At 41.4% G+C, this 19,474-nt stretch overlaps 1 protein-coding gene and 1 long non-coding RNA gene across 3 annotated transcripts in view; one reads left to right on the forward strand and one right to left on the reverse strand.

Moving 5' to 3' along the window:
• The window catches only part of LOC137300594 (uncharacterized), a 43,877-nt gene extending 24,991 nt beyond the window's left edge, over window positions 1–18,886 (forward strand). The window contains exon 3 of the long non-coding RNA XR_010958137.1: window positions 16,719–18,886. This is a non-coding gene — a long non-coding RNA (uncharacterized lncRNA). The remainder of the gene's footprint in view (window positions 1–16,718) is intronic.
• The window catches only part of LOC137300593 (TNF receptor-associated factor 2-like), a 40,637-nt gene that overhangs the window by 17,254 nt on the left and 3,909 nt on the right, over window positions 1–19,474 (reverse strand). The window contains exons 2-6 of one of the 2 annotated variants that reach the window (XM_067969761.1): window positions 14,429–14,707; window positions 13,966–14,044; window positions 12,640–12,738; window positions 1,483–1,572; window positions 265–339 (exon numbers count right to left, since the gene is read on the reverse strand). In XM_067969761.1, the coding sequence (XP_067825862.1) occupies window positions 265–339; window positions 1,483–1,572; window positions 12,640–12,738; window positions 13,966–14,044; window positions 14,429–14,643 (558 nt within the window). In that variant the 5' untranslated portion in view covers window positions 14,644–14,707. The remainder of the gene's footprint in view (window positions 1–264; window positions 340–1,482; window positions 1,573–12,639; window positions 12,739–13,965; window positions 14,045–14,428; window positions 14,708–19,474) is intronic. The other variant, XM_067969762.1, reaches the window with a different exon arrangement.

The following is a 19,474-nucleotide window of genomic DNA, read 5'->3' on the forward strand; positions in this document are numbered from 1 at the left end:
AACGCTCCAGACTCACCCTGATTGAAGCTGACCATAGTAATAAAACATATTTTGCACAGGCACAAAAACAGAGTTTTATTCCTCATCCCCTGGGTAGCCTTGATGGAAGAGGCTCAATAGGAACATTTCCAAGGCTGAAATACATGTTTGCGTGGAGCATTTACCAGCAGCACAAACACAGTTTTGGTGATGCGCCCCTGAAATGGATTTTGAAAATTTGGATTGGCGTAACATTCTACTGAAATACTTCAAGCATGTGTTTACCTTAAACCTACATCCTACAGCTCTGAAAAAGCAGCTGCTCTTCTTTTTGAAACCTTTGCCTTCAGAGTCATCAAGCTGCAAAAAAAAAGTCCATTCATTTGTTAATAAATGGTATAAAATGACACCTATGCTCCATTATTTTCACTTTGAGTACTATGCACTGCAAAATTGTGGCTTTAGTTAGCAACTGTATCAGGGAGGGCACTGTTACATTTCCAACACACTGCAGCTTTAACATGAAACATAATATAAATAATCTTGTTTATATTGTCCTATATCATTCACCTTGTCAAAACAGGACATTCAGAGGTTAGAAGTCCAAATTACAATCAATTACAACCAATTACATAGAATTTACAGCAGAAACAGGCCATTCAGCCCAACAAGTCTTTGGCAGTGCTTATGCTTCACAAACCTCCTCCCACCTAACTTAACCTCATCCTATCAACATAACCTTCTATTCCTTTCTCTCGCTCATGTATTTATCTAGCTTGCCCTTAAATGTGTCAATGCTATTCACCTCAACTACTCCATGCGGTAGCAGGTTCCACATTCTGAATAAAGAAGTTTCTCCTGAATTCCTTACTGGATTCATTGGTGACTATCTTATATTTATGGCCCCTAGTTATGGACTCCCCCATAAGTGGAAACATCGTCTCTACATTTACCCTATCGAACCCCTTCAGAACTTTAAAGACCTCGGTCAGGTTACCTCTCAACCATCTCTTTTCTAGAGAAAAGAGCTCCAGCCTGTTCAGTCTTTCCTTATAGTTATAACATCTCAGTTCTGGTAACATCCTTGTAAATCTTTTTTGCACCTCCTCCATGGCCTGTATATCCTTTTTGTAATATGGAGGCAGACTACGAATGACAAACATATTTTACTTGAGCAACATGATTTTCTAACATGTTTCTGAACTGAACTCAAAGTCAGATTTCCAAAGCTGTAAGACAATGGTGAGCATCTTCCTTGTACTGCAGAGTTTGTATTCTACATATCGTCTCAGTGTCACTGAGGAGATATGTAGAATGCAAACTCTGCAGTACAAGGAAGATGCTCACCATTAGCACCATCCTAACACAAGTGTAACAGCGAATGTAGAATGGAGTCCGTATTTCATTGTTATCCTTGAACTCAAACATACATTGCATTCTATGAATTAAAATGACTGATAAGCCTTAATATTTACATTCTTATATTTAACTTCTACTCGGTACCTTTTCGTGCACTTTCTGCTGTCCAGGCATCCCAGCATCCATCTTTGCTTTATGACCTTTACACCCTATGTACGCATCTGCTGTATGAGCCTATGTGAGTAAAGACGGTAAGAAGAGTGACAAATTTCCAGGTTGCTGTTGTAAAAGAAACTATTTGGTGTACCATTCATACTTTGTTCACCCAGCCTATTTCATTCAAGCCAGCCTTCGCTGGAATTCTGGAAAAACCACCAGTAGAATGAAATGGTTTCCCATCCCTGTGTAGAAGAGGGTAATTGCACTACCTCTTCCCCCTCCCTGAGTAGAATGGGATGGTTGCTCTCTCTCACTCAAGTACAACATTATCTGGTCAGAATAGTTCTTCCCTCCACTAAACAGATATATGAAAAAAGCACTTTGAAATACATAACAGTAGCCACTTTGATCTATTTCAAACTCCTAAAATTCTGCATGCAATTGATTATGAACTCCACAAGAAAATATGGAGCCATTTCCTCATGGTACTGATCAACAACACTGTAGAAGTATCACAAAAGTGCTTTAGAAATAACACTGTGCACTCATGCATTCTGAGGTCCACGCTGGACCACTAGGTCATGGGGATGTTGGGCCACAGATTTGATTCCTCACTCTGCGGAGTTTCCAACCTCAGCTGCAGTGTTTCAGGGAGGCATAAAGTGAACATCAAGCTTCTCTTTTCAAGGGGAAGGGAACAGATAGAAGAACAGTCTCCATCAGGATACTCTCCAATACTTCCTGGTGGCTGGCTAAGAATGTCATGGATAGTACTCTAGGAACAAGTTGTCCAGTCCAGCCTCTTGGATGCAGGAGATATGCAGCCTGGATAAAAACAGTTAAGGAGAGTAACTAAGTGGGGTGAAGGAAGGATAGCATTCCCCCTCCAAGTAAAATATAGCAATTACATCAGGGTTAAATGGCATTTCTCTTCTTCAGGTATGCTGAAATTTTTCTAAAAGCAGTTGTATAGGCAAACTGATGCTCTGTGGGTTAGGGTTTGAATTCTGTAGTGATACATGTTTTGGCACATCATCTCTAAATGAATGATACTATTAATATACTGATAAACAACTCACTTAAGTGCTGAGAGGGTAATTTTTTTTACTGAACTGATGTAAATCAATAAGATATTTTTAAAAAATTTTATGCTAAACCTTTATAAATCCCTGGTAAGGCCTCACCTGGAGTATTGTGTCAAATTTTGGGCACCACACTTTAGTAAGGATGTCAAGGCCTTGGAGAGGGTGCAGAGGAGATTTACGAGAATGGTACCAGGGATGAGGGACTTCAGTTACCTGGAGAGTCTAGAGAAGCTGGGATTGTTCTCCTTAGAGCAGAGAAGGTTAAGGGGAGATTTAATGAGGCGTTCAAAATCATGAAGGGTTTTGATAGAGTAAATAAGGAGAAACTGTTTACACTGGCAGAAGGGTCTGTAGCCAAAGGATACAGATTTAGGGTAATTGGCAAAAGAGCCAGAGGTGAGATGAGGAGACATTTTTTTACACTGTGAGTTATTGTGATCTGGAATGCACTGCCTGAATGGGTTGCATAAAGCAGATTCAACAGTAACGTTCAAAAAGGGAATTGGATAAATATCTGAAGGGGAAAAAATTGCAGGGCTATGGAGAAAGAGCAGGGGAGTGGGATTAATTGGATAGCTCTTTCAAAGAACAGGCACAGGCACGATGGGCCGAAAAGCCTCCTGTGCTGTACGATTCTATGATTCTATATTGAAACAGTTTTTCACTAGGTATAAAAGCACGTTGCCATCAGGTATCTTAACATACAGTTAGGTGATGGAAGCCATATACGATCTTTTACAGATATACAGGTGTCAAACTACACTGAACACAGCACCGAACAGGACCCAGATAATTGAAAGTCAGTACCGAACTACCAGAAAAATCTATGGCCGGGACTTTCCAGTGGGTGGGTGGTATGGTTTACTGCTGATTTTTAAAAAATAGTCCCCACTGCAGTTATTTTCCTTTGTTGATGGTTGACATTTTGTTGCTGTACCGAGTTATTTCAAATACTCAAAATAAAGCAAATTTCAAGTAACAAGGGAAGGGCATCTGGTTCAGCGGCAAAGTGCAGGTTCGATGAGTGAACATTCAAACCAAACAAGGAAGAGAAACGTTTCTGGTGTCCACAACTCATGTTGTGGTTGGACAAGGCCAAGTAATGAATGCTCAGATCTTTGTTGTTCTGATGTCTAAAGCTGATGTACAAATTAGATTAATTTTAGATGTAGATATTAAATTAATTTTATATTTGCTGGCATTGATTAGGATTCATTATTTCCCCTCCCATTAGGTCTTACTGTAGACTCTGGCTTTGCTCCAAAAGGTTTAATACAGATGTAGACTGTGTTGCCTTAATATACTGTGTCCAGGTTACACAATCTAATATTATAAATAAGGATTGAATCATCTGCTAATCAGATCATTTCACTAAGCAGTGCATGTCTTTCATTAACCCTAGATAGAGTATCTGACGCAGACCTCACAAGCTAACAGTGCACTCCATTTCTCAAAATGTACATGTGTTGGAACAGCTTGCCTCAGACTGGTAATACACAGGTCCATGTCCATGATTCCCCAGTTGCTGTTCTTAATCATTAGGATGAGATCAGGTGCTACCCCATATGGTAGGGAAAAATCACACCACTTGCTCTTGTTCACTTTCTAGTGGCTGAGAGAAAGCAAATCAGCATTGTCACAAATCTGAGAGCAAGTTACCAGTATATGCTCTTGATTGAGGAATGGAGAAAACACAAATTTTCCTCCCCTCTTAGTTTACCATATGTCTAGAATTAAATACTCTAGATACTCAGCAATAATACATAGTTGCAGCCATCTTTCACCGGGTTTAGGACAGTCTCTTATACAGTGAAAGAATGGAAGAATTAAAAACACACATGGGTTTTTCATTTTCTTTTTTGGAGTTGTGAACAACAACATCATGTGTGAGAAATTGGCACTCAGACAGTGTACCAAAAAATGAGGAATGCAAAGAAATCTGAAATACTACTGGTTAGATGCAGTCTGTGAAGAGGCATTTATCTAGAATTGTTTCAATGTGATATCAAGAAATTCTGCTTCAATGACCCTATTAACAGGAATAGTAAGCCATGGACTATGCTCCCCATTCATAGTGTCATTTGAGCAAACTTTGTGATGTCTCACCAGGAGGTCGGTATGTAAAGTATCTATTCCCAGGCTCCCTTTGCCAACAGCTGTAAAGCATAAAACACAGTAATTACTGATAGCTGTAAACAAGTCCACTGGTTTTTGGTTAGAGAAGTAGGTGGATTTGTGGAATCTGAACCCCAAAAGATTGGTAAAAATCCTGGAACTGCATGTAATAAAAATGGAAGTTGATTTAGTCAATCATCAAAAGCCAGTGGCTCTGACTATAAAGAATAGCAGACCCTTTATCTATTATAAGAAAGGTTCCAATGCACTGCCAGTGGGTCCAAATTGGGTCCAAGCAGCTCTTAAAGGGCTGCTGCTTGCACTTACGGTGGAAAAGGTATTAACCTGCAAAATTCAAAACTCCTTGGTGCATAATGGAGGGTGCAAAATACAGGAGTGTCCCATTTGAATATGGTGCCTTCGAGGTGTTGCTCCGAGAAGGTATAACAGAGGAGGAGTTCTTAATCTGGCATCCTATTTGACCCTGAGATAAGCTTCCGATCACATATCCACACCAAAGTGACGGAAGGTGTCGTCGATAATGCCATCAAGCGGCACTTACCAATAACTTGCTCATTGATGCTCACTTTGGGTTCTACCAGGATCACTCGGCTCCAGACCTCATTACAGCCTTGGTCCAAACATGGACAAAAAAGCTGCATTCCAGAGGTGAGGTGAGAGTGACTGCCTTTGACATCAAGGCAGGATTCAACCGAGTGCGGCACCAAGGAGTCCTAGTAAAATTGAAGTCAATGGGAATCAGGGGAAAACTCTTCATTAGCGGGAGTCATACCCAGCACAAATTAAGATAGTAGTGGTTGTTGGAGGCCAATCATCTCAGCCCTCAGCCCCAGGGACATCGCTGCAAGAGTTCCTCAGGCCAGTGACCTAAGCCCAACCATCTTCAGCTGCTTCATTAATGACCTTCCCTCCATCATAAGGTCAGAAGTGGGGATGTTTGCTGATGATTGCACAATGTTCAGTTCCATTCACAACCTCTCAGATAATGAAGCAGTCTGTGCCCGCATGCATCAAGACCTGGACAACATTTAGGCTTGGGCTGAAAAGTGGCAAGTAACACTTGTGCCACACAATGACCATCTCCAAAAAGAGAGAGTCTAACCATCTCCACTTGACATTCAACGGCATTACCATCGCAGAATTCCCCACCATCAACATCTTGGGGGGTCACCATTGAGCAGAAACTTAACTGGACCAGCTACATAAATATTGTGCTATAAGAGCAGGTCAGAGGCTGGGTATTCTGCGGCAAGTGACTCACCTCCTGACTCCCCAGATCCTTTCCACCATCTACAAGGCACAAGTCAGGAGTGTGATGGAATACTCTCCATTTGCCTGGATGACTGCAGCTCCAACAACACTCAAGAAGCTCGACACCATCCAGGACAAAGCAGCCCGCTTGATTGACACCCCACCAACACCTTAAACATTCACTCACTCCATCACTGGCACGCTGTGGCTGTAGTGTGTACTAACTACAAGATGCACTGCAGCAACTCCCAAGCCCACGACCTCTACCACTCAGAAGGACAAGGGCAGCAGGCACATGGGAACACCACCACCTGAATGTTCCCCTCCAAGTCACACACCATCCTGACTTGGAAATATGTCGCCGTTCCTTCATTGTCGCTGGGTCAAAATCCTGGAACTCCCTACCTAACAGCACTGTGGGAGAACCTTCACCACACGGACTGTAGCAGTTCAAGGCGGATGCTCACCACCACCTTCTCAAGGGCAATTAGGGATGGGCAATAAATGCTGGCCTTGTCAGTGACGTCCACATCCCATGAATGAATAGGGGAAAAAAAATTTCCGCTCCATCACCAAGACCACCTACTTCCATCTCCGTAACATCGCCCATCTCTGCCCCTGCCTCAGCTCATCTGCTGCTGAAACCCTCATCCATGCCTGTTACCTCTAAACCTGACTATTCCAATGCTCTCTTGACCGGACTCCCATCTTCCACCCTCCATAAACTTGAGCTCAACCAAAACTCTGCTGCCCGTGTCCTAACTCGCACCAAGTCCTGTTCTCCCATCACCCCTGTGCTCACTGACCTACATTGGCTCCCGGTCTGGGAATGCCTTGATTTTAAAATTCTCATCCATGTTTTCAAATCCCTCTATGGCCTCGCCCCCCCCCCCCCCCCCCCCCCCATCTCTGTAACCTTCTCCAGCCCTACAACTCTCCAAGATCTCTGTGTTCCTCCTATTCTTGCCTCTTGCGCATCCCTGATTTTAATCACTCCACCATTGGCGGCTGTGTTTTCAGTTGCCTAGGCCCTAAACTCTGGATATCCCTCCCTAAACCTCTCAGCCTCTCTCCTCCTTTAAGATGCTCCTTAAAACCTACCTGTGAAGTGCCTTGGGACATTTTACTATGTTAAAAGCGTGGTGGTGGTGATGGTGGCAGTAGCTGAGGGGAAATGAAACTACCTGACATAAGCATTGTGGAGATGTCTGGGCAGAGGTAGCAGGCCAAGTGAATGTATTCCCCTATCTCCATAAGTAATGGTAACAAATGAGAAAAAAGATTTCTGGGCTCAGGAAGATAGTCAAGATAAGACTATTTGGTATTTGCCTATATAAAGCATGCCACAAAAGAGTTTACTCTCAACCTGGTGCAGCTTCACTGAGGCAACGTGCAAACCACTCAGGCAACTTTTCAACTCTTTCTCATGTGCCTATGTTGCTTCAGGGCAGATTTTACTGGTAGCATTGACATATGGTTCTAATGTTGCTCATAAATCTTCTAAGTTGAGCCGAAGAAGCACACTGCCATCATGGTGCACGGTCATGGACTCACAGAATGTGGGATGTACACTGGGCACTTGGGTCTCACTGTCTCTGCTCTTTCAAATTCCAACATTTGTATGTTTTATTTCTGACAGGAAAAGCTGGCAGATAACAGACAGAAGCAAAAGCAGGCTGCAGGAGAGCCTTACAACCACCGACCATTGAGTCAATTTGATCTTGTCATAGACATTCTGGAATCAGAAGCCATAGAGGGAGTGAGAGGGGGTGTAGGATGCCTTCCCTAAGCTCATGGCTAGAACCATCCTTTACTTATTATTCTTTCTCCCCCTAGTACTCTCATTCACTTAACAACACACAGGTATACACCACACCACAGCATCATGGCACAATATTTTGTGACCCAGCACAAGAACGTACTGGACCATCTCCATTCCAAGAGGCACGCACTGATATCCAGCAGCCAGTAACCACAATGCCTCCTCCCACTAGGAAGCACTTAGAAGGAGTACTAGCACAGTAGTAAAAGACCACTGGGCTAAGAAACGCTGAACACACATGCACCTCACAATATTAGGAAAAATAAAAGGTGTTAATTTTATTTCAACTGTGTCTTGAGAGTTCACTGTGGATGGGTGGAATAATAAATGGATAGGTGTTCACTGTCCTCGAGGTCGGGTGGAGTAATGTATTGGGCCACTCTATTGTGCATGTGTGGACAGGACTGTTGTGATTTAGGTGGAGCAGCTACTTAAGGGATTGTCTCATTGATTACACCTTCCTGCTCACCAGATTCTCCCATGCTTGCTTGCCCAATTTGAGCTGGACTACCAGTACATCAAGTTGGGAAATTGTCTGTTACAGATGATATTAGTCACAAGTGTCAATATGGGAGTTTTGCATGGAAGGTTTAAGTTGAGGCTTGATGGACTTGTGAAAACACCGGCAAATAAGATCCACACAGAGGCAATTTACTTCAGGGCACCACAGTGTGACTAACTCATCTGTCATCTTGTTTTCCCCTGGAGCTACTACCTAATCAGCATTATCATGCTGCAGCAGCACAGTTAAATTAATTAGTAACTGATTGGCACAAAGATGACAGCCAGCTGACGAACAGCATGAATAGAGCCCAAGTACTCATCCTTCTGTTCGAGCAATGCTGCTTGGCACAAGATAACTTATAAGAGGGGAGAAAAGTACCTTTCAAAAAATGGAGGAGGGGACGAGAAGGAGAAGAATACTTAACATTTAGAAAGAAAAGATTATATTGACAATATTTTAACATTTTTACTTCTGCTGCAGAAACTTTACCTACACAATCCTATTTCTCTGCCAGCTCACAGCACCACCTAGAGGAATAGTTTTAATTTCACATAGGAATGTAAAGCAACTGAAATGCAATCACGTCCAACAAACACTACTGGAGCTGGATCCTGGACAAAAGTAAATTGCCAAAAAATATTTTGCTTGGATCAGGAATGTTATATATTGCAGCACCCTCTTAAAAGGTGAAAAATGTTTGGCAAAGATTTCTTCCACTTGTTTGCAAATATGCAATACAATGACATCAATTATGCTGAAATACATCATTGTCACATATAGATAATATCATCATGGAGGAAATGGCTCTTCCCACTCTGTAAACTAAAAACAAATTGTCAAACACTTTTTCACGAAGATTTTAATTTATCCTTTTTAAGAACTTTTTTGATTTAAATTGGCCCCTCATCTCCATTTTTTGTCCCTCTCTTTTAGATCCTCAATACCCCCTTCACCCAGGTGAGAAGAGAGCAGGGCACCTCAGTCTTTGACTTTTTCTCACCACCACTTGGCTTCCCTCTCGAGATTGAGAATTGGGTATTTACCATGTGTGAAATTGCATACACAAACCTGCATTCAGGCAGTGAAATGGAAAACCAACACATAGCACCATTTTCATAAGTGCTTATTTTTAGGAGAAAAAGATTGTCTAAATAGGATTTAATCACGGCTGATTATTGTTTATTGTTTGTGCAATAATAATGACAAAGAACACCCGCTCTTGCCACTTTATGTTGCTGGTTTACTCAGTAAATACTGGAGGATTTTGAACAATTGTAAGACCTCTAGTGAATATTAATGGGAACTGCATCAACATTTATCAGCCAGGTGCACATCAAGAAATTGAAAACATGAGAGTGGAATTTCCCCCAGAGCAGTATTTGGGTGGCTGTCCGGCGATAGAGCAGGGGAGTTGTCCTGTTGTGGTTAATCCCCCAACCAATATCACAAACGGATTTATGTCATGCCTCTCTGTGGGACCTTGCTGTGTGCAAATTGGCAGCTGCGTCTGCCTACATCATAACAGAGACTAAACTTCAAAAGTACTTCAGTGGCTGTGAAGCGCTTTGGGACATCCTGAGGTTGTGAAAGGCACTATAAAAAATGCAAGTTCTTTCTTTCTTTAAGAAAAGACCCATTTATCAGCACAGGTGGAAATAAAAGGTTCCATGGCATTATTTGAGGAAGGGCAGGAAGTTCTCCTGGTTATCATTCCTCTTTCAACCATCCCTAAAAACAGATTATATGGCGATTCATTCATTTGCTGTGACCTTGCGGCACACAAATTGGCTGCCACATTTGCCTACATGACAACGATGACTGCACTTCAAAAGCAATTCATTGTTGTAAAGCACCTTGGAGTGTGATAAGACATTACATAAATACAAGTCTTCTTCCTCCTCTATGTATAAAACTAATTTATACATAGAATGCGATTTTCTTAGTCTATAAAGATCCTTCCTTGCAATGTGCCTGAGAGGCATTGAAAGGGAAAAAGAGAAAAAAGAAAAATGAATGAAAGACAGGAAGAGTGGAAGACAAACAGAAAACCAATGACTTGCAAAAGGGCCATTCTTCATTCTGAAACCTGGACAATAAGCATCAATAAAATATTCAACTGTTACAGCATCATACCTAGTCCAACACTTCTAAGCCTTCTTATATGTGGCATTTTTGGGCCCAAAAAATATCTTTAAACTTAACCGAAAAGGGTATTTTAAATTCTCCAATGACTGTCTGATGTAATGAGATGAATGTAGCCATCTGTAGGTACCTGCACTCACATCTGAAACACTGCGATGCATGAGCATGATACATGGGGGCAGAACTTGCGCAGAGTGGCGTGGCAACGATCGCTGCAGCTCCTGCAAAATAAATTTAAGAATATACTTACTGCAGGCTCTGTGGCATCGACTTGCGTGATTTTGAACTTTTAAAGAATTGTGCCCAATCAACCTAGCCTCTGAACAGCGTAGGTTGATTCGCATGGAAATGTCTGTGAGAATAGAAGACACGCCCACAAAATCTGTCAGAAAGAGAAGTCAAGCCCGCAAGCAGGCAAGCAGACTTCATTCATTTAAAGTTAATATTCTGGAAATCATTGTAAACAAAAATATTTTTTTTTATATAAAAAGCCAAAGAAATAATTAAAGAGACCGAAGGGAAGAGTAAAAAAAAATTAAATTTAAAGTTTTTTTCTTAAATGACCAAAAACTATTAAAGTAAGGAGTAATGTGAGACAACACATTTTTAAAATTTAATTTTTAGTTGTTTGGCAGTCAAAGAGTTATTGCGCTTTTAAAACTTAGTTTAGACCTGGTATTTTCAAGCGAATCTTTTGATGGCGTAATTAGTTACAGCTGGGCAGATGAGCAAGTTTGCAATTTTTCAGTGATTTCTCTGATTGCAGCGTCCGATGGCCCTTTAAATTGCAGCTGTCATATCGCCGGCGAACTGATAGGAGCAAGTTCACAATCCGCATTTTACTGCGCATGTGCAAATGCGGCAACTTGTTCCTTCGATTCGCCATAAAAAACGGAGAGCATTGTTGAGCTCTCCGTTATTTCGGGAACAATTTTTGCCCCATGGTGATGACTTGTACTCCCAGACTCCAGCACTGAAGTCAGCACTCACTGAATCAAATTATTGTGATGAGTCTTCTGCCCTCGCTGCAGGAAAATAAAGATTGTTGCATCTTCTCCCATTTACGTGTAGATATATAATTTAAAAAATATTAAAGCAGAGATTTGGAGCTAGACAGTTTGGCCAAATCTTGTCTTAATCAATGCTGACTGAGCTGGAGGTAAAGAACATACGAACATGTGAAAAATTATGGTCCTTTTTTTGTTGCTTAGCTGGGGATCAGAGGCAGCACGATAATGGGAACAGTTTAATCAAAGAGGATGGCAGGTGTTTTACTTTGGCAAGAGCTTTGCAATAATGGAAGCTCTATAGCATTTAAAGTGTACTTTTCATAGCAAATCTTTTGGTCAGAGGTTAAAGTTCAAAACCTTTAAAACTTCTAAATCATCTCTGTGATAAGTTTTCTATTTACACCATCACCGTTGATATTTACATGCAGGCTGTTTGCTTCAAAACAAGTACTTCATAATGGGACACAACCGTTAATCCTTGGAATGTTAGTCATTTCATTGGTTGTTACTTCAGAATATTACTTCAAAGTAAGCTAGAAAAGTAGGACCAAAAGACATAAATTTAAATTAGCGAAAAGTAAATTTGAATAGACAACAAGAACTTCATTAGTCAAAGAGCAACGAATGTTTAGAATAATCTGCCAGGGAGTGTGTTGGAAACAAAAACATTTGGGACAGACAAAATGCAGTTTGATGGTAAAATGAGAGTGCCAGAGTAGTCAGAAAGTCAATAGAAAACTATACACAGAACGTCTGAATTTCCATCAAGTAAATTACAGGGCAGTCAGTGCTAAAACGGGATTGTTCAAAACTGGATATAATGTATTGCCCATCGGTACTCCCGCCCCCCCCCCCTTTAACTACAGATGGTTTGCAGCCAAGAGAGAACAAAGGGGAGAGAAAGAACACAGATTAAAAAAATACTGTCATAAAATTTTACTAACTTTAATTCTTGACTCCTCAATTTAAGTTCTTATTCCAAAAGGAGGCACCTGGCTGTTTAATAATACAAGATTTACACATCACAGTATAATTCCAGGTCCTGCACTGCATTATTCCAGTAGCTGTCTACAACAGATGAAAACACATGGTTTTGTCCAATTGTACAAAAACCGTGTAGTACAAAGTATGTTTGTGAATAATTAATACCAAATATAAATGCTACTGAAATTCACACCCAGAGACTATTACCTGAGACTGCTTCAGTAATCCAGTCCATGAACAGCTCTTATTCAAACATTTCACTCGGAGCTTTCCAATTTCCTGAATCAGTGCCTCATCTAAATGTATCTACAACATCAAATCATAGGAAAGATTTTGATATAATAAAGATTAAGATCTGTGCAGCTTTTAAATTCTCGTAACTCTAGAAGGACATAATTTTTGAGATTTGATGTGAACCATCAAGAATCAGAAGTTTACAATACACCAAAAATCTCTAACTGGATATATGAACTGGTCAAAAGAGAAGTCCATCCAGCCTCTATCTCAATGGCTGCACCCAGTGGCATCTCTGTGGCGATGGATGGAGTTGACAACAGGTTTGCTGGCTTCTCTATACCCAACTCCCTTTCTGCCCATTCTCTGAAAAAGCACGGCTTTGTCCAATCAGATTAGGGTTGAAGACTACAGATTGCAATGTTAGTGTTAACAAAACATTATAATGTGTAGTCGTGAACCCTGAGTTAGTCAAATAAATCGATCAGTCGGAGTTCTGACCTTTTGAGCAATTACAATTTCTGTATTATCTGGTTATAGATCTGTATAAATGCCCACACCAGTAACATGCCAGGTCAATGGAGGCGAGGACATATGTTGTCCAGCTTCACATTTAGAAGATTTCCTTGAAGTCAACATGGGGCAGCAGGCATGAGTTTCTAAATTATACAGGTATATTATAGGAAGCAATTCTAATTTCTTTGGGGGACTGAGAACAGTGGCAGCGGATTACATCATCCAGGCTTCCTAGATTCTGAGTTTGTCATCCTCCAATTTAAGGGAACAAGGATGGGACTGCACTGGGGAAATAACAGGGGTGGAGGACAGTAAATAATTTGGTGACAAGGAGGTAATCACAGGCAATAAAAAACTGATCCACAAAATGAAATTAAAATGATTGATGGCACTGGTACAATGTTAGTAATGTCTTACCGTCTCCCTAGCAATGTGCTGTTAAAGGTTATGTAAAGGGTTTTAAATAGTTTTCTGAACAATGTGAATACAAAGTAGTGATGTATATGACCAAAATAATAAGGGAAAAATCAAGTAAAACGGTAAATAATGCCTTTTACATTCAACACTGCATTAACAGCAGCTAACAAGGGCACAAGCACTTGTGTCTATAGTTATAAACCAAGAGATTTTCATTTAGTGATGTGTTTGCATAAACGTTCCAATCTCCACCAACTGGTCTGCACAGAAATGAATCATCTCATAGTAAAATAAATGGTGATTTCCATAGGGATACAAGAGTTTAAAAAAAATACTTCTGATAATATAAGTAAAGTTCTTGCTTACCGTGTCAGGACCAATAATATTATTCTCAGGAACAACACCTTCCTCTATACACACCTGACATTCTACTGGGTTCCTCTTGCTGCAAAACAATTGGGAAAGCAGAAAAGAGATTAGAATGGATACACAGGGGTAATTTTTAAACTGGAAATCTGAAATAAAAACAGAAAATGTTGCAATACACCACAGGTCTGTCGGCATCTGAAAAGAGATTTCAGGTCTGATAAAGCGTCTGTACCCAAAACATTAACGACTCTTTTCATATGCTGACAGACCTGCTATATATATATTTCCTGGATTTGCATGAGGTTTATTTACATAGATTTCTCTTTCATTCCTTTTTTTAAAAAATCATAATTTGAATGTTAGTACAAAGTTGGTTTGGTTATATACACTACGAGAGACAAATTGACTAAAACGTTAATGAATCAAACCATCCACCCATTTCCTAATTTTGTAAACATACCCCAACAGGCACTGGATACAATCCATGCAGTAATGGTGTCCACATGCTGTTTGCATTGGGTTCTTCAGTACCTGCTGACACAGGTAGCAGATGTATTTTTTGGCCACATTATCCAAAAATATATCTAGAGGTTCACCAGAAGGGAATGACTGTTCTTGGGAAAATGTATTAATCTCATGTGGCACTGTCTCTGACTGTGTAGAAACTTCCGCCATGATTAGGTCTGCACCGTCTTAATCGTGTACATAGTCCATTGGCAATCTGTATCTGTAACCACTCCTGTCGAATGAAGAAGATAATAAATCAAAAATAGCTTAATTATCTTTATTTGGTGACATGAAATATGGGGTATGGTAACATAATGCTTATGGTACAGGACAATCAACCCAGAATTTAAGAGTTCAAATTCCATCATGGCAACCTGAAATTGATTCAATAAATTGGGTAATATGTGGGCTGACACCAGAAAAATGACCCATGAAAGCTTCAGGATTGTCAAAAACCCAATTACTTTATTAATACCCTTCAGGACAGGGGACCTGTCATCCTTGTGTAGTCTGGCCTTCATGTGGCCAGTTCCACATTATGTTGATGTTTCTGAATGCCCTCTGAAGTGGCTAAACCACCCAGTTGTAAAAATAAATTGCTGCAAGGCCAGGACAACAAGAGATGGGCAATAAGTGTGGCCTTGCTACTGCGATCTCCATATCCTTAGGACAACTAAAAAAAAAACCTGTGACCCCCATCTCCATTTCTTTCATTAGGATATGCAGAGAATTTAATCTAGTACTCAAAGGTGAACTGTCTAACAGACTGGTACATGCAAAGTAAATGTTGCGTTCATAGCTTCTCACAGTGCAGCGTTTCACAAGCACTTGAGTCAGAGTTTATCAAATTCTCCCACACACATCGCCCAAAAGTATCACCTCAATTCATAGCAGTTATTAACAATCAAACTGAATACTTGTTAATTTGATAAGTTCAAAAGCTTTTGAATCAGTATTATCTGTGTGCTGTGAATAATCTAGGCCAGTGTTACTGATGACATTTTTGTTAAGGGCAACAATCACAACCAATTTCATGTTGGAGATCCACATGACGTATCATGAAGTAATAGTTTCAGATATGGCCTGAGATTCCCCATACTGTGAGCTCCTGTCAAGACATTGTAGCCAGTTGCCAAGTTGAGGCCAAGCATTTCCCCACAGAAAGGGGAAAAACAATCTCTACAAACCAATAATTCCTCTAAAGCTAATCCTCTCATTTGCTGTTTAGATACTGAGAGATAGTTCTGCCTTGGATGGGCATATGCATCGTGCACACTCACGGACATTTTCAAAACTACCTGGGGCACCAAAAATGAGTACAGCTCTCTCCTCTGCCCTGTGTGCAACAACCCATTCCAATCTGCTGCTTCAGTGATGGAATGTTGCTTTGGTTGGGAACTCCCACAATAGTTTTGTGAAATCAGAAATTCTGATCTCAATTCCCACCCAAAGCAACATTTCATCCCCAAAAAAGGAAGGTAGGAAAGAGTGCGTGTGTGTGTGGGGCGAGGTGTACTATTTTCAACACTATATCTTTGCATATACTCAGTGAAGCTCTAAGTACACCACAGGCCACAGATCAAGTTTCTAAGCAGGCAGGTGCCTATGCAATTGATAGAAACGAAGTGAGGCAGAAGTAATATCTGAATGGATATTTGAATTGCATCAAATGGTCTAATCTTATTTTCTCCATAACAAAACTTTTTTTGCTGAGCCCCCTTCAGAGATTCTTGCATACTCGCCTCTTTCTAAGAAACAGTATTTTTGCATAATTGCAATAGTGTTAGTGTAGATAAAGCAGGAAACCCAGAATACTTCCGCAGTTTTATCTCACTTTTGGGTTTTAATTTGTCCAATCATATCATTAGACCTCACTGGCTGGGAAATTCCTCAGACCTTCGCTCACTTTGCCAGAAGTGCGACGGAAACACCATTTACTCGAGGAAGCAGGGTTTCCGCCACACTTCCAGTGAAGTAACAACGGCAAAGCAGGAACAGAGCCGAGGAATTTTCTGGCCACGAGGTCCTCGTGCCCTCCATAACCTTGCCCCACCCTCAAGGGGGCGCATTCTCCAGTTTAGGAACCTTTGCTCTATTACCACCATTTCTCTTTGCTGGAAATTTCTGTAGCTCCTCCAAGCCCTCATAGGAAGATTAGCTACATATTCAGAATCCGAATAAGGCCAGAGAACATACTTCTGCTGTCTAACGCACTAACTTCCTATTTTCCTTTCCTTCATCAGGAGATGCATTTCAGTTCGACTCATCAAGAAGCTGGCAGCCCTGGCAAAGTTAACACATTGAGTCTACAGCACAGAAACAGGCCATTCAGCCCAACTGGTCTATGCCGGCATTTATGCTGCACATGAGCCTTCTCCCTCCCTATCTCATCTAGCCCTATCAGCATACCCCTTCGATTCCTTTCTCCCTTGTGTACTTATTTAGCTTCCCCTTAAATGCGTCTATGCTATTTGGCTCAACTACTCCTTGTGGTAGCACGTTCCACATTCATACCATTCTTTGGGTAAAGAAGTTTCTCCTGAATTCCCTATTGTATTTATTAATGACTGTCTTATATTGATGACCACTAGTTTTGGAATGCTAAGCATTTGAATACCAATATAGACAACATTCATTTCTAGACTCGTAAGTGGGTTCAATTATACAGATAGCAAGAGAGACTGAACTATAAATATTGATGCCATTCTACTGAAAATTGTGAAGATGCAAGCCAAGTCTCCACTGCAATGTGGCACATTGCACCACCAAAGCTGCTGGTTTAACTTCTGGGAGTGTCCATCCAAAGTAACACGTAGGGAGCTGATAACCTGGCTCAGATGTTTTATACCAAGAAAACCCATTTGCAAAACTTCCTGTGATAAGCTACTACAATTTCTTCAGTTTAATTCTTGCAATAAGATTTCAATCATTACACTTAAGCAATGTACTAAATGCTTTATTATTTCTAAAACAGGAAATGAAGGCGCAGGCAATTCAGAGTATAGCTGTGCAGCAAAACAAGATGGTGACTTCAGTGCAAACATATACCCACACTATTTGAGATTTCTTACATTAGCAACCTTTCTCTTCAGTACAAACATCTCTGAAATGTTATCTCACCTTTTAACATACCAAAAGCTCTAACTTATGACTGATATGTGCTGTGATCTTCTTCCACCTGAAGATGTCCAGTATTTGTTTTTCACAGGATTTTTTGGCCAGTGACAGGAAGCATCATAAATGTTCCAGGTCTGCAGTTGTTGTTGTTTGTGCAACACCAGTTATTTTATGCCCCACTTTACCTTGCAATCAATTCTGCCCAAGTGTCTGAGCATAATCATCCAGCACAGCTGTTTTTGCTCCGAATGAATGCATGAATTAGAGCTGTAACCAGCAGGCTATAGCATAGTGGTTATGTTACTGGACTAGTAATCCAGAGGCCTGGACTAAAATCCAGAGTCATGAGTTCAAATCCCGCCACGGCAGCTGGTGAATTTAAATTCAATTAATGAATTAAATTTAATTAAATAAAAACCTGGAATTAAAATACTAGTATCAGTAATGATAGCCATGAAACTACCGGATTGTCGTAAAAACCTATCTGGTTCACTAATGCCCTTTAGGGAAGGAAACCTGCCATCCTTACCCGGTCTGGCCTACATGTGACTCCAGACCCACAGCAATGTGGTTGATTCTTAATTGCCCTCTGAAATGGCCTAGCAAGCCACTCAGTTGTAAAATCTCACTACGAAAAGTCATAATAAGAATAAAACCGGATGGACCACCCGGCATCGGACCAATAGGCACCGGACACGACAACGGCAAAACACCAAGCCCAGTCGACCCTGCAAGGTCCTCCTTACTAACATCTGGGGACTTGTGCCAAAATTGGGAAAGCTGTCCCACAGACTAGTCAAGCAACAGCCTGACATAGCCATACTTATAGAATCATATCTTTCAGCCAATGTCCCAGAATCTTCCATCACCATCCCTGGGTATGTCCTATCCCACCGGCAGGACAGACCCACCAGAGGTGGCGGTACAGTGATATACAGTCAGGAGGGAGTGGCCCTGGGAGTCCTCAACATTGACTCTGGACCCCATGAAATCTCATGGCATCAGGTCAAACATGGGCAAGGAAACCACCTACCGTCCTCCCTCAGCTGATGAATCAGTCCTCCTCCATGTTGAGCACCACTTGGAGGAAGCACTGAGGGTAGCAAGGGCACAATATGTACTCTGGGTGGGGGACTTCAATGTCCATCACCAAGAGTGGCTCGGTAGCACCACTACTGACCGAGCTGGCCGAGTCCTGAAGGACACAGCTGCTATGACTGGGCCTGCGGCAGGTGGTGAGCGAACCAACACGAGGGAAAAACTTACTTGACCTCGTCCTCACCAATCTACCTGTCGCAAATGCATCTGTCCATGACAGTATTGGTAGGAGTGACCACCGCACAGTCCTTGTGGAGATGAAGTCCCGTCTTCGCACTGAGGACACCATCCAACGTGTTGTGTGGCACTACCACCGTGCTAAATGGGATAGATTCAGAACAGATCAACAGCTCAAAACTGGGCATCCATGAGGCGCTGTGGGCCATCAGCAGCAGCAGAATTGTATTCCAGCACAATCTGTAACCTCATGGCGCGGCATATTCCTCACTCTACCATTACCAACAAGCCAGGGGATCAACCCTGGTTCAATGAGGAATGTGGAAGGGCATGCCAGGAGCAGCACCAGGCATACCTAAAAATGAGGTGCCAACCTGGTGAAGCTACAACTCAGGACTACATGCATGCTAAACAGCGGAAGCAACATGCTATAGACAGAGCTAAGCGATTCCACAACCAACGGATCAGATCAAAGCTCTGCAGTCCTGCCACATCCAGTCGTGAATGGTGGTGGACAATTAAACAACTAACGGGAGGAGGAGGCTCTGCAAACATCCCCATCCTCAATGATGGCGGAGTCCAGCACGTGAGTGCAAAAGACAAAGCT

The sequence above is a fragment of the Heptranchias perlo genome, chromosome 31 (genome assembly GCF_035084215.1).
Source record: "Heptranchias perlo isolate sHepPer1 chromosome 31, sHepPer1.hap1, whole genome shotgun sequence".
Classification (NCBI taxonomy): domain Eukaryota; kingdom Metazoa; phylum Chordata; class Chondrichthyes; order Hexanchiformes; family Hexanchidae; genus Heptranchias; species Heptranchias perlo.